The sequence below is a fragment of the Mesoplodon densirostris genome, chromosome 3, assembly GCF_025265405.1.
Source record: "Mesoplodon densirostris isolate mMesDen1 chromosome 3, mMesDen1 primary haplotype, whole genome shotgun sequence".
Classification (NCBI taxonomy): domain Eukaryota; kingdom Metazoa; phylum Chordata; class Mammalia; order Artiodactyla; family Ziphiidae; genus Mesoplodon; species Mesoplodon densirostris.
Window position 1 is genome coordinate 94,209,695 of NC_082663.1, and position 15,466 is coordinate 94,225,160.

Below are 15,466 nucleotides of genomic sequence, written 5' to 3' on the forward strand. Positions count from 1 at the left end.
ATTATTGTGTTATAGATGTTCTTGATATTTGTAGGAAAGTATTCATTGAAATCTAAAAATTTAAACTTCAGGTTATCAAAGTTCTTCCCTAGATAGTGATATAATTACAGGAATTTAAGGAAAGAGTATTTACTTTTATATTATATTGAGAAAAACAGCTCATAGTCAGTATTTGAGCTGTTCTTCCAGTTGGGGCATAACACATTTCAAGGGCTATAGAGTGAATGTGTAAATCTGTCTCTTTGTCACTGAAATGAAGCTGGTGAAAAAGCATCTGTCTTAATATTCTGTTAAAAATGTAATTATACTGTTTAATGTATGCTATAGTTGGTTTCTACAAATTTACCCATACCTGATTTCTCAAATTTATTGAAATGCAAATGCTGTGGTTACTGGGAATTATTATTAGAAACTTATTGGATTTTGCATATTGAGTATCATTTCTTCCACAAAAGTAATTAAAGATAACCTTTGCAAATTGGAAGCTCTGCTAAATCTGTTCAGTTTTGTGGCTGGTGTTAACTGCTTGGTAAGTCTTAATGAAATCCAAATCTCAGTGTCTGTATGTAGGAAGCACTAACATTACACCATCTCTGAAAGAAAGGTGTTTCATCCCACTGCCCAGAGCCAGGCTTACGCAGAGATGGGTCTCTGACTGCTGGGTGGTCGCCAGCACATGGACTGTTAATTGTCAAAAGAGTAATAACAACCAAACTTTAATAAACATCATATGCCTGTTCCTTTATTTTGAGACATTCTGGAGATATCTTGGAATGAAGGAAGAGCTCTGGAAACATAGGTAGCTCCTTCCTTTACCCTGTAGGCTTTTAGAGCATGGGGGATAACGAACAGCATTACCAGTGGCTGCAGTGTGTGAGTGTGGGTGTCTGTGTGTATAATTGTATATGTGTTTATAGTGGGATGTATGTAATAGAGAAAGACAGAATTCTAGTCTTTACTTTCTCTCTTGCATCTTAGGGCTTGCAGAATACCAAGGAGAGTCCAACAGAAAAACTAGTCATTACTTAAGGGGGGAAAATTAGATAATTTTAGTGAAATGTGACAGGCAATCCTTTCAAAATTTAAATTTTGGGGAAAAGACTGAGCTTAAATCTGACAGTTGACTTCTTTTGTTGCTTTATTATCAGTTACCAATAATCTGAAATAGAGATTGATTAAATCTTTGGTTAAATATTTCGTTACACACTGCTCTCTCTTTCTCTGAGCCCCTTAAAAACTAATCTTGCCTCTACCTTTTGTTAAGTTTGTAGGGGACTCCTGGTTTTGATGAATGAATGAGTTGTGTAGAAGTTATACCCTAGAAATGACACTTAGACCTAAGAACCACCCCTCAGGAACCCTGATGACCTTCTTGTAGAACTTAAATCACACGAGCTTTCCACATTTCTTGAACTATGGAAGAGAGACCAAGTTCTCCTGAGAACCTCCTTTGTGTCAGGTACTTTCACCTGTGTTACTTTATTAAATCCATTCAGTGACCCATCAAAGGAGGTATCATATGCTCATTTGTGTGGACAAGAAATATGAGCCCCCCCAGAAGTAAGGTAACTGAACTAAAGACCTTTAACCAGTAAGTGGCAAAGTTGGGATTTGAACCCAGGTGTCTTTCCTCTTGTTCTCTTCCCTCTACCCCACTGATGGCCGATTGTATCCTCACTTTGAAGCTGAAGGGCTGCTGGCAGTGCCTCCTCTCATCATAGGATGGGAGTATGTGTGCCACAGTGTGAGGGGCAGGGAAGTGGGCGATCCTGGGGACAATGCTCTGTCCTGTCACTATGGAGAGGCACCGGATGTGTAGGAGCTCTTACACCGACCCTGAAAATCTCTACAGTTATCAAGTGCTTTTTGCTACAAGAAAATACTAAGAATACTGTACAGGAGTATTTCTGCTAGGAAATAGTCTGAACAAGTATAAATAAGGAAAATGAGGCTCTAAGAGATTTAAAAAATAATCGGCTGGAGACCACACACTTATTGCAGAGCTGCGTTTTAACCTGGGCTTGTAGCTTTAAACCCAATGGCTCTGCACTCTGTCCCTTTTCCCAGGCTGCCAAGCTGTACCACACTGACCAGCTGGAGGGCAGAAAGCTTGTTCCGGACCCAGGTCCCGTACAGCCTGTGCCAGATCAGTTTATGTTTCCGGACTTCAGTTTTGTGAATCTTGTGATATGATTTTCCCATTTCTCATTTCTTCCTGAGAGAGAAACCATGAGGAAAAATTGAATAATAAAGTAAAATCTCATTATAAAATGCCTCAGTGGTCCACATATTATTGGGTTATGTTTTTAGGGCAAATATTTTTTCCTCTATGCAATGAAGTACATACTACCCAAGTCTTAGAGTAAGTTTGTTGTAAGTAGATGTTATCTTCATACTCCAAACCATTTCTTTTTTTTTTTTTTGCGGTACGCGGGCCTCTCACTGTTGTGGCCTCTCCCATTGCGGAGCACAGGCTCCGGACGCGCAGGCTCAGCGGCCATGGCTCACGGGTCTAGCCGCTCCACGTGGCATGTGGGATCTTCCCGGACCAGCGCACGAACCCGCGTCCCCTGCATCGGCAGGCGGACTCTCAACCACTGCGCCACCAGGGAAGCCCCAAACCATTTCTAATAGTGGAATTTTGTTCTCTGTATAGAATTTTTAAAAGATTTTCAGGGGAGAGATGTTGCTATTTGTGTTACCTTATGTACTACCTTTAAAACAAATAGTTAAAACTGTAGAAATATTCTCAAATTGATTATTTTAAAAAAATTATTTACTTGTATTTAGTAAATAATTATATAATATTTTTATGTGCCTGGCATTGTTCTAGAAAATGTATAAATATTAATACTTAACATTCATAATAAGCCTATGAAGTGGTCATTGGTATTATTCTTACTTTAGTAATGAGGAAATGGAGACACAGAGAGTTTGAGTAATGTTTCCCAAGGTCAGAGAGCTAGGATATGACATCGCTGAATTTGAACCCATTCTTCAGAACTTGTCTGTTAACAATACCTTAATATGTAAAAGAAAACAGCAAACTGAAAGCTGGTAAATGATAATTTTCTTATCAAATAACATTATTAGATTTTTATATATTTTCATTATATATAAGGAGAAAAAAAGTAGTTAAATTTCAAGTGAAAGAAAACCTCTCACAGTTTGCCCCCTACTCCCTCCCCTCCCCCTGCTTTCCATGAAGTCTTGAATATGAAGTACATACACTCATGGATGGAACCTGTCATTTTAATTCCTCATATCAAGTCATATCCTTCACCTGACTCAGGTGAAGTGGATGTAATCAATGGTTGATTGTGTCACAGAGTTCAGAGTGAAATCACACTCAGTGGTCCAATTGGGGAGGCTCTATGACTTGCCTTATAAGTACAGCACGGGGATGTGTTGATTCACGTAGAATCATTGCCTTCTGTAGTTTAGCCCAACACAATTTCTTTACTATTTAGTTGTAGAGCTGGAAGACCATCAGCATCCTCTATTTCTAGCCTATCATTCTACTTAAATCAAAACCTAACTTCTCCTTTAATAAATCCTTTCTTTCCTGGTTCTCCCTCTGAAAGATCTTCCTTGTGTTGGCTGAGGAAAAAAAGCGCAACATGAGAGCTGAGTTCAGTTTTATCTGGGGCTTACTGAGGACTAGAGGCTGAGAGAGAACCTCTCAGCTCTGAGGAACTGCTCCTAAGGGAATGCGTGCAGTCAAGCACACACCTCTGTAGAAGGTTGCTTCTAGTCACGAAGAGCAGATGTCTTCGTTAATGCTTTTAGCGCTTTTCTAAGTATGAGAAGGTGCAAGAAACTGGGTTCATAAAATTTTCTCCTGAAAACTCCTAACTATCTGAAGGCCTGTTCGGCCACTTTTTCCCAGCCTCATTCCTGATCTCTGTCCTGAGCTCCTTTCAGAGTGTATTGAAGGTCAGCAACTTTAGTGGCTAGTGACTTCATTCTTGTAGAACCAGATGGCGAGCGACATTCTTCAGTTGGCACTTCTGTCTCACCTAAATCTTTCCTATTAGAGTTTATTAGTTCCTTGGTTAACATTGCAGTGAGAATCAATTGAAAGCCCTATATACTTATAACCTGTGTGAATCTGTGTTTTTTCTTCTCTCCATACACTGCAGATATTCTCCATGAGCTGTGGTGTAATTTTGTGGCTGTGTGGTTTTACCTGTGTTACTCAAAATGTTGTTTTTTCAAGTGGCAGGACAGCATTGCAAATGAGTCGAGATCTTTCTATTCAACTTCCCCGGCCAGATCAGAATGTGGCAAGAAGTCGAAGCAAGACTTACCCTAAGAGAATAGCACCAACACAGCCAGGCGGTAAGTCACAGAGCCCCCAACTCCTCGTTGTAACCTTGTGTTTCCTTTTAGGCTCCTGGTGTAACATACACTTAAGTGGTGACTGTAGCCCTGGAGGTTTTTAATTGTTAACAGTAGAATTTTTAATTTGACACAGAAAATGTCCATGCAATCAGAAATTATTAATAAGCAGGCAGGTAAGCAAGTTGAATCACCATAGCCTGCTTAATGACTATACTTAATAACTCTTTTTTGAAGGGATTAAATAAAACCTCAACTGCGTAATTTCTTAGTTTGGTGTAGCTGAGATTGGAATTGAAACAAAGTCTTTGGCAAAAGTCTTAAAAAAATACCATTGACATAACAGTCTGTAAAGAATTTAGTTTTTTGTTATCGTTGGTCTTTTATTGTGAACTATAATAAAGTGCATAAAGTATACCTACTATATACCTGTGCACATACACATAAGTGTATGTGTGTTTATATACGTATATAAATATATACGCGGGCATGCACATGCACGCACACACACAATTTAACATAGCCTGCAGCCCCAGAAGTCCCTGCTGTTTGCTTGGTCACATCCTCACCTTCTCCTCCCTCCGCAACCAGTGAAAACCTCTGTCTACTATGTGGTAGTTATTTCTTTACTTTTCACTATAATTTTACTACTTATGTAGCCTTCTCTGAACAAAGTAGTTTGTTTTGCCTATTTTTAAAACATTATATAATTGAATCAAGGGGTGTGTTCCTTTGTGTCTTGCTTCTACCAGTGTTATACGTAATATATACTAAAGTGCATTCATTTTTCTTGCAGTGAGTTTTCTGTTGTATCACAGCTTCTTATTCATTCTACTATTGATGGACGTTTGGGTTATTCAGATTTTTTGTTTTTAATGCACACCACTTCTTTAATAAACCACCTCATCAGTCAGTTTTAATCCATGTTCAGTGTTCAGAGCTCACGGAATTTTACTCTAAAGTGATCTTACTGACTTTGGTTTGTGGCTTGCTTACAGATCAGCCTTGTCTAACACTCTCCACGGGCTTTTCACATATATTATTTCACTTGAGCCTCCCAGTAATCCTGTGAGGTAAGGCAAGGCAGACACTACGTTCCCATTTTACAGATGAGGAAGACGTGGTTCCAGTAGCTAGAAAGGGGTGGGGCTGGGATGAGAGGCCAGATCTCCTGGCTCTTTCTGCCATATTGTATGAAGAGAATGGAATTTTTAATAATAATAATTAACATCTGGGGGTGGTGGTGGGATGAATTGGGAGATTGTGATTGACATGAATACACTAATATGTATAAAATAGATAACTAATAAAAAAATAACATCTGAACATCGCATGACAGTTGGCAAAGCATTATGACAGCTGTTGTTTCATTTAACCCTCATGACAAGCCTATGAGGAACGTGTTTTGAGTTTGCTTCACCGCTGCTGGCTGTGAGAATGTCACCTGACTTACAGTTTCTAAAGTGAAATTAAATCTGATTGTAGGTCCCCTCCTGTCACTGGGCTGAGAGGAAATTAAATTCTTTCTGATGGTTCTACAGTGGCAAAAATAAGACATGATTTAATTTTGCATTGGGTTACCTGCCACATAAGTAATATTATCCCCATTTAGCTGATGAGGAAACTAAGATTATAAAGGTAATTTGGCCAAGATTACATAATAAGCAGGTGGCTTAGGACAGAAATTCCAGCTTTAATATCTTACCTTAATATTTTGTGATTATCTTTGAATATGATCAGTCTTAAATCCCATTTGGATCAAGTGCAATGTAGTATAATTGATAAGCAAACTTTCAGATACTTTGCTATTTCTTAAACACCAGGCCTCATGAAATTATTCTGAGACCAACCAAGAATATCAAAAGCATTCCTCGTGTCAAATCAATATTTCTTTCCACTTGAGATGCTGGAATCACACGTGCTTTTTACACAGACCTGCTCAGGTTGTTCCTTTTCCTCTCCTCATGTGCTCTTAGAAAAATATCTGCCTCTGTAACATTGTGTCTGTCTGTCTGTCTCTCCTTGGAAGCCGAAATTCCAGAAGCTGATCTATTTAGGGACAAGGGGTTTTGTTTTTGTTTCTCTCCTGGCTTCTGTAGATCCAGCCAAATGCAGTTTTCACAGAGTAGCCTGGAACTGTACTGAGCCCTCGCGTCTGTCTCCCCTCCCACTAGTGTTGTATTAAAACACACTCCCTCTAGGGTGGAGGCTGAGGAGATGGATAATGCACAGCCCAGAGTGCTCGAGGGCAGCCTCTCAGCATCAGGCTGAGAATCTTTTAAAAAATGCAGCACATGTTATGCTTTTACTATTATAAAAATACATCCTCGCTTTAGGAAATTGAGGAGCCTCAGAACTCCCCCTCCCCTGCAAAAAGAATATCTTTCATGTTCAGTTCCATTCTCTTAGCGCTAACAGTATTTTATATAGCCTTCTGGTCGTTTGCATATCTTTTCTGCAAAAAAGGTATAGCGGTGTTTTTATTTACTTTTTTATTTAATAACATATCATGAATATGATCTAACAAGTTTTAAGTGTTCTTATATAGCACCATTTGAATGTCCAAATAATTTTCTGCTGCATAGATGCATTGATGTGACATAATTTATTCAACCAGTCATTAGTTTTTGGATATTTAAGCTGTTTCAAAATTTGAAAAATATAAATGTAACTAAAGTGAATATTTTTGTAGTGATATCTCTAAGTATTCATGCTGATTTATTGTATGTATTTTAAACAATGGTATATTTTTATAATTTTTACTCAAAAAAGAGGATCATACAGTGCTTTGTTTAAAAACTGAGACTGCTGTGTGTACATTTCACTTTGATGTTGAATTACTTTTCAAGCCTGTGTTCCACAAAACTGTGATGTGTTCTGGGGACCCAGAGATGACCCTGCCCTTGACAGCATGACTGTCCTGGGTGGGGAAGGACCATTTAGCAATGCCTATGATGCAGAGTTATTTCAGTTGCTGTCATGCACATATGAAGAATGCTCAGGCTTCCCTGGTGGCACAGTGGTTGGGAGTCCGCCTGCCAATGCAGGGGACACGGGTTCGTGCCCTGGTCTGGGAAGATCCCACATGCCGTGGAGCGGCTAGGCCCATGAGCCATGGCCACTGAGCCTGTGCATCCGAAGCCTGTGCTCCGCAATGGGAGAGGCCACAACAGTGAGAGGCGCGCGTACCGCAAAAAACAAAACAACAACAACAAAAAGAATGCTCTGGGGGCAGGGATAATATTGTTCTATGTTTATTTGAATGTTACATATTCTTTTTTTTTGGTTGTGCTGAGTCTCAGTTGCGGTAGGTGGGCTCCTTAGTTGCGGCTCATGGGCTCCTTAGCTGTGGCATGCAAACGCTTAGTTGCAGCATGCATGTGGGATCTAGTTCCCCGACGAGGGGTCAAACCCATGCCCCCTGCATTGGGAGGTGGATTCTTAACCATTGTGCCACCAGGGAAGTCCCTGAATGTTACATATTCTTTTTCTTCTAATTCAAATGTACTCTGCTTTGAGCCTCAGTTGAACCCAGCTGGTAGAGAGACCCAGTCTCTAAGGTCATGGTGGGGCTCAGACTTGGAGTGGAACGATTGAAGAGGGCGCTCTTGTCTTCACCTACATCAGTCACTCTGTGCTCCTTATCCCACCCAGCAGGTCCCATGAAGCAGGGCAATTCTGTGTGAATCTGGGCCACTGTGAGTATGAGAGGGGAGGGGTTATTGGTAAGCCTGGGAGCCTCCAGTGCTTAGGGTCAAACCTGCCCCTTTAAGACTCTGCTGTGGTGGGTGGTGGAGGGGAGGATGCTGTGAGGGAGTGGCCTGTAGGTCCCTAGGTTGCTGTAGCCCTCAAGCCTCCATCTCCTTCCCCACCAAGCCTTTTCTGCCACTCCAGGCAGCTCCTCCAGCCCTGTCACTTCTGATTCCCACCCTCTCAGCTCCAGAGCAGCCTCCTTGCTCCAAAGCTCCCTGTTCCTGAGATTCGTTCATGGGTGGCTGGGCAGGAAAGGAACAATAGCTCGAAACAGTAGGTTTTTTTTTTTCTAATTATTTTTTATTGACCAAAGAGAAGCAAAAGTATTACCTTACTAAATATTCCTGCCACAATTACTTAAATTTTTATTAGAAAATGTTGACAATTAAAATGGTAGAAAGCTTATTTTAAAACATAGAAGAAGTTTATTTTATTAGATTGTACTGTGTTTGGCAAAAATGGAGTTGTGGTTGAAAAAGAAGATAGATTAAAAAAAAAAAACTCTAATGAGACCAGCTATGAATTTTCATAAATTGAATTCTGGTAGGCTCTCTAAAATAAAACTTTAGAGCTACAGTTCCAAGAGTCATTGGCATAAATTCTCACCTCTCATTTAACATTTATAGATACCAAAAAACAAGTTGTGATAGAAAGGAGACTTTAGCTTTTTGTTAGTTTATATCATTAATTTATACTACATGACTTGTAACTTTGGAAGACGTTATTTTATCTCTTCTGAAGTTAAAATAATTCAGTCAAAGTTGGTGACTACTGCCCTTAACCTGCATCTCAGTTCTCTGCAGCTTTAAAAAGCCAGTGTTTCCATTTCTCAGTCAGGAATAATAAATGCCCTGGTAGCTCAAAAGCCATTGTGTTTAGAATCCACTAAGATTAGACCTTGGCACCTCTATGAGGAAGTGCATTCCAGAGTCAGGAGCCCTGCACCCAGCCTGCCTTCTGCCCCCCCAGAGGAGTTCAGCGCCAGGGCAGGCAGCCAGAGCATTCCTCCAGATCTGCTCGGCAGAGGAGCTTGTGGGTAAAGCAGGAGGCGAGATGGCAGGAAGGAAAAGTGCATATTTTGTACAGCCCTTTCTCTGACAAGCTCTTGGCAGCTCAAGTAGGTGGGTTCCTGTCAGAAAAGAGTTTCTGCTGTAAGAAGACAGCAGTAAAGACAGAATGTAAAGTCAGTCAAGACAGAATGTTTAGCTATAATCCATAATTAGCTGTAAGAAAAGTAATGGGTGAGACCATTTACAGTGGATAAACAATGCTGTGATTGTCTGATGCAGCATTTTGAGTTCTTAAGCATATCGTACTGATGAACAGAGAAATAAATAGTTGCGGTGTAGTCTTCATACAACTGAAAAGCCGGTTCGGGTGACATTTTGGCATTCCTACTCTGAATCTGTGGAAGACGCTGCAGACACAGTGCCCGAGGGATCCTGAAAATGACTTGTGAGTGAGGATGGTTCGTGCCTGGTCTGGAAGCAGAGAGCTACTGCTCAGGCCAAGCCAGTGTTTCTGTGCAGGAGAGAGGACCCAGTGTTGCCAATCTTCCACTGTCTTAAGGGAAGCATGAAATTTAGATATTTATAGAAACTTTCCAGAATTTTAAGTTTTGGCAATTGATTTCATTTTGAAGAAAGTCTCTGTGTGCTAAATCAAACATTCCTAAGGGCCCAGTATGGCTTGAGGGCTGTCTCTTGAGAACTTCTGATTGACAGAGCTGGTATGAATGGCCGATCCACCTGTCCTGGGGTCTCTATGGGATTCTGCAGCATCCCCTGTGGAGGTCAGGTTCTACACTCCATGACTCCCAGTAGGAACACTTTGTAGTTGGTAGGTCGGTTGGCCAACTCTAGGGGTTGATGGTGCCACACCGGTCTGAACCCCCTAGCAAATGATTCACATGTGGATAGCTGACTGACATTTACTGGTGACCTGAGCTGGGTGTAGCCCAAAGCAGGAGAGACAGAGAAATGCTTTGACATAGCGAAGTACAGTTCCATCAATTTGATATAGTATAAAGCTCTGGGCTGCTGAGACATAGTAATGTCAAGAGAATAATAATCACTTATTGAGTGCTTGCTCTGGTTGGCACATTGTGTCAGACATGAGGTCAGCAGAAACCCGGCTTGGCTTGTGGCGATGAAAAATAGATTAAAAAAAAATTTTTTTTTAACACAGACAAAAGGCAAGCTATGTGAGTAGAGACTGGCATATCAGACTGAGCTACATCTGATAAATCTGGGTTCAACCTCAGTCATCCCTGTACTAACTGTGCAATGTGATGAAGTCACTTAACCAGGCTGAGCCTCAGTTTCTTTGTGGGTCCAGTGGGGGTATTACCTCCTGCCTCACGGGTTGTTGTCACGCGGGATGGTGTCTGCATTGGGCACAGCATCGTGTCAAGAACGTGGAGGGGCTTGGTACACTTCAGTTTCTTTCTCCTAAATCAAAAGGAGTCTTTCTATACATAGTGTGGACCAGCCTGTGAGTCCACCTGACAGCCTTTGAATTATGTTTACCATATAGCATCAACTTCACATACAAAGGATAATATAATTATATGAGGGAGGTGTGGCCTTTTGTGATTGATGGGTGGAGAGAGTCATTCAAGTGCAGAGAATGGGCTTTGGAAAGACATCAGTTACCCCTGATCTATTCTAGAAGATTGGGTATAAACAAGTATGAGGGAAGTGGGCAAGTCAAAGGGCCCCCTGTGTGTAGGTTTCTTCTTTCCTGCCTGCCTGAAGATCTCTGGGTGCACAAGGGCAGCTGTTGTCAGGCAGTATTGGGAGGCCAGAGTTGGGGATCGTCCTACTTACCCTGTTCCCACTTCCCAGAGGAATCATTTTTCTCGCCTTATTTTTACCCCCACTGCGCACTCACCACTCTCCAGGTGCTCTAGCACCACTGGGATAGTGTATATGGCTATGAATCGGGAATAACAAACACGTTACAGTGAATCCATAATAGTGATGAGATTGTATGCTGGTTTTAAAGTTCACAGTTAATCATTTCATCTTCTGTGTAAGGTGGTTTTCCCTATTTGAGGTAATCAGGTACTAGGCCTATCCAAGTCCACGTTTCATGTCAGGCAGGCAATGGAAACAGAAGACAAAGGGCTAAGCTGAAAGGGCTCGGGGAGGGAAGGAGAGTTGTTGAATGAGGAGTAAACAGAAGCTGGGGCTGTGGATCTGTGATTTCATAAGTCAAGTCGCAACCTCAATAAGCTGTTAGATCAGCAACCTCCCTTCTGCAATATGAGCAGGACTGTTGCTGTGTTTGTCATCACAGAGACTGGAAACTATGTAAATGTCCATTAGTAGGGAACTGGCCTAATAAAATAATAGATGTGTACCCCTAGGAAATACCATGTGTCTCTTAGAAGAAATCTGAGGGCAGGATTTGACGTTGTGTTGGTCCGATTCTATAGTCCCACCACGTCTGCCTTGAAAGGTCAGATCCCCTGAGGAGCTCCACAGGGCAGAGGAATGTTAATGACCAGCAGTCACTGAGCATCACTGCATGCCCGGTGCTGAACTAGGCACATGCAGATAGTATCTTCCTCATTCCTTTTAGAAGTGTGCTGTAACTCTCAGTGTAACAAGTGAGAAGACAGAGGCAAGGACTTGCCCAGGCCTCCAGAGCTGGAATATGATCCCAGGTCAATTAGAGTCTGCATTGTGGAGAGGAGAAACAAAAAAGAATGTGATAAATTTGTGTCAATATGGAATGATCTCCAAGAGATAGTATAAGGAAGAAAAAAAAAAAAAAGCCAGAGGTGGGGGCCAGCAGCATGTAATATGCTCCCATTACATAAAAATACAATCAAAAAAAGAAATCAGAAATCAGGAGTGGGAGAGAGATTTATTTTTACTCTGTATTCTTTAATAGCATTTGTGTTTTTACCATGTTGTACTTTAAAAAAGCCCTTCAGATACTTGTCATGAATGCCTTAAGTTCACAAGATGATTTCAAATGTCCATTCAAGTTTCCAGATGAGGACACTGATATTATGCTAGGAAGCGTACATCATAATTTGTGGAAAAAGTAATAGAACGATACGAGACAGATCATACAAATTCAAATGTTAGGATTTCTACTGTGCTGTTACAGATACAGCTCAAGTCTTCAAGGCAAAGGGCATAAGACATTTTCATATCTGTACATTTAAACGTAAGCCTTAAAGTGTAGGAGATTGCACTGTAGATCCTCAAGTCAGAGCATGCTTTGTTTCAAAGGAGGAAGACTCATGTAGGACCCACAGTCCTTGGATTAGATGACGTAGAGGACAATCACTTTGCGTTGTAGGCAAGGAAACTGAAGCCCAGAGAGGTGAAATGATTTGCAAGTGTAGCAAGTTCTGGAACCTGGAGGGTATCTGGATGAGAATCACTAGGCACTGTGAGGAATGTCTGGAAAAAGACAGTGATATAATAACTCTCACACCTATTGGGCGCTTGATGGGTATTGTGAAGTTTTTTGCATGTTTGTCCTCTCTAGGTCAGCTGAAGACAGGAAGGGAAGAAATTAGTAAAAATTGTCATACAAGGGAATTGGAGCAAGGCATTCTGACCAAGAGTTGTTATGTGGGTAGTTCTGGAGAGGATTTCTACAAAATTTAGGAGAGTGTTAACTTTGTTTTCGAAAGAGTGTGATTATGACTGCCCTCCTTCAAACCTGATACGTCAGAATTAGGTAATCAACTGAGGTGTGGTCCAAATCTGTGACCTCACTTTCTCTTCACCCTAAGAACTCCTGCAACTGATTATGTAAGCCTTTGCATTGAGAAGGCATGTGGTACAGTGGCAGGAAAATAAAAAAACAAAACATGTACCTGATTTGAGTAGACTTGAATTCCTGGTCTAACTCGGCTGTGACTTGTAACACATCATTCAACATGCTGAGCTTTCATCTCATTGTCCATAAAGTGAAGCAATTCTTTTGGTAAACCTGTGGGAAGGTGGGTGGTATCCTCATCTTACACATGAGGAAACAGTAGCTCAGAAACATTGAATACTTATTCAAAGTTACACAGATAGTAAGAGCAGCAGCAGGGTTTGAACCCAGGTCTTTGGAATATTAAGGCACATCCTTGGAAAGTAAATGGAAAACAAAAAAAGTGAAAGATGATTTGAAAATAAGTATACATTCTCTGGTTTTCCCACTATTGTGTGATTCCTTTACTTCACTAGATCTGCTTGTTTCAGCAGATATTCTTGAAGATAATGCATTTACAGAGGAGCAGCAAGTCAGTCTGATTTTATATCAAGTCATTTTTTAAAGAAATATTTAAGTTCTTTGGGACATTTTACCCATGAAAGAGGGGAAATGGCAGTAACCGTGTTAATTGCAAGGAGCATTAGGTTAGGTCACAGAGTCGGGTGTATGGTTTGTTCAAGGCTGTCTTCCTTTGTTGACACCCTTTTCTACTCTGCCTTGAAGCTGATGTTTATTTTCATTCTGTAAAAAATGTCTTAATATATGTCAGGCTGGTTAGATTTTCTCTAAAAAGTTAATGATTCCACTCTTTCTGGGAGTGTTTAGCATTCCATGCATAGCTATCAAAACTTAAAAAGCACGCAAGGCTAAAGGCATATTGTATATTCCAGTTAAATACCATAGCTTTAGTGAGTTACCATAAATGACACTTTTTATCCCCTTTACCTTCTCATTCAACAAGAACTTATTGAGTGCTTCTTTGGCATAAGACCTGTGATGTTGTAATTAATAATAAATAATCATTTGATGAAATTTGAACACTTCCTAACATCATACACAAAAATAAACTCAAAATGGATTAAAGACCTAAATGTAAGGCCAGACACTATAAAACTCTCAGAGGAAAACATAGGGAGAACACTGTATGACATAAATCACAGCAAGATCCTTTTTGACCCACCCACCTCCTAGAGAAATGGAAATAAAAACAAAAATAAACAAGTGGGACCTAATGAAACCTAAAAGCTTTTGCACAGCAAAGGAAACCATAAACAAGATGAAAAGACAACCCTCAGAATGGGAGAAAATATTTGCAAATGAAGCAACTGACAAAGGATTAATCTCCAAAATATACAAGCAGCTCATGCAGCTCAATATCAAAAAAACAAACAACCCGATCCCAAAATGGGCAGAAGACCTAAGTAGACATTTCTCCAAAGAAGATATACTAATTGCCAACAAACACATGAAAGGATGCTCAACATCACTAATCATTAGAGAAATGCAAATCAAAACTACAATGAGGTATCACCTCACACCAGTCAGAATGGCCATCATCAAAAAATCTACAAACAATAAATGCTGGAGAGGGTGTGGAGAAAAGGGAACCCTCATACACTGCTGGTGGGAATGTAAATTGATACAGCCACTATGGAGAACAGTATGGAGGTTCCTTAAAAACCTAAAAATAGAACTACCATATGACCCAGCAATCCCACTACTGGGCATATACCCTGAGAAAACCATAATTCAAAAAGAGACATGTACCACAATGCTCATTGCTGCACTATTTACAGTAGCCAGGGCGTGGAAACAACCTAAGTGTCCCTCAACAGATGAATGGAAAAAGAAGATGTGACACATATATACAATGGAATATTACTCAGCCATAAAAAGAAACGAAATTGAGTTATCTGTAATGAGGTGGATGGACCTAGAGTCTGTCATACAGAGTGAAGTAAGTCAGATAAACAAATACCGTATGCTAACCCATATATATGGAATCTAAAAAAAAAAGTGGTTCTGAAGAACCTATGGGCAGGACAGGAATAAAGACACAGACATAGAGAATGGACTTGAGGACACGGGCAGGGGGAAGGGTAAACTGGGACAAAGTGAGAGAGTGGCATTGACATCTATACACTACCAAATGTAAAGTAGATAGCTGGTGGAAAGCAGCCACATAGCACAGGGAGATCAGCTTGGTGCTTTGTGACCACCTAGAGGGGTGGGATAGGGAGGGTGGGAGGGAGATGCAAGAGAGAGGGGACATGGTGATATGTGTATATGTATAGCTGATTCACTTTGTTATACAGCAGCAACTAACACAACAATGTAAAGCAATTATACTCCAATGGGGACATTAAAAAATAATAATAAATAATCATTTGGCCTTCATCCCCATTTCTGGCACTGAGCTCCTAAAACACTTGGAATTTCCTAAGTGATAAGAACCCTAAAGGTGAAAGGAGCATCTTTTGTTATTCATAACAAGCCCCTTTTAAGCACACCTGAATTTATGGTAATGAGATGACTTCTGGAAAGCCCCAAACAAGGAGGGGGCGCTTGTTGCCAGGGAAACTAAACTTGAATAGAGGGTTGGAAACTTCAGTCCCATTCCTTGATTTCTGGGGAGGTGAGAAGC

General features: G+C 40.6%; 1 protein-coding gene across 1 annotated transcript in view; it reads left to right on the forward strand.

Annotated features, from left to right (window-relative positions):
* EPB41L4A (erythrocyte membrane protein band 4.1 like 4A) overlaps positions 1-15,466 on the forward strand; it is a 256,576-nt gene that overhangs the window by 181,769 nt on the left and 59,341 nt on the right. The window contains exon 12 of the mRNA XM_060091850.1: positions 4,220-4,341. Within this exon, the coding sequence (XP_059947833.1) occupies positions 4,220-4,341 (122 nt within the window). The remainder of the gene's footprint in view (positions 1-4,219; positions 4,342-15,466) is intronic.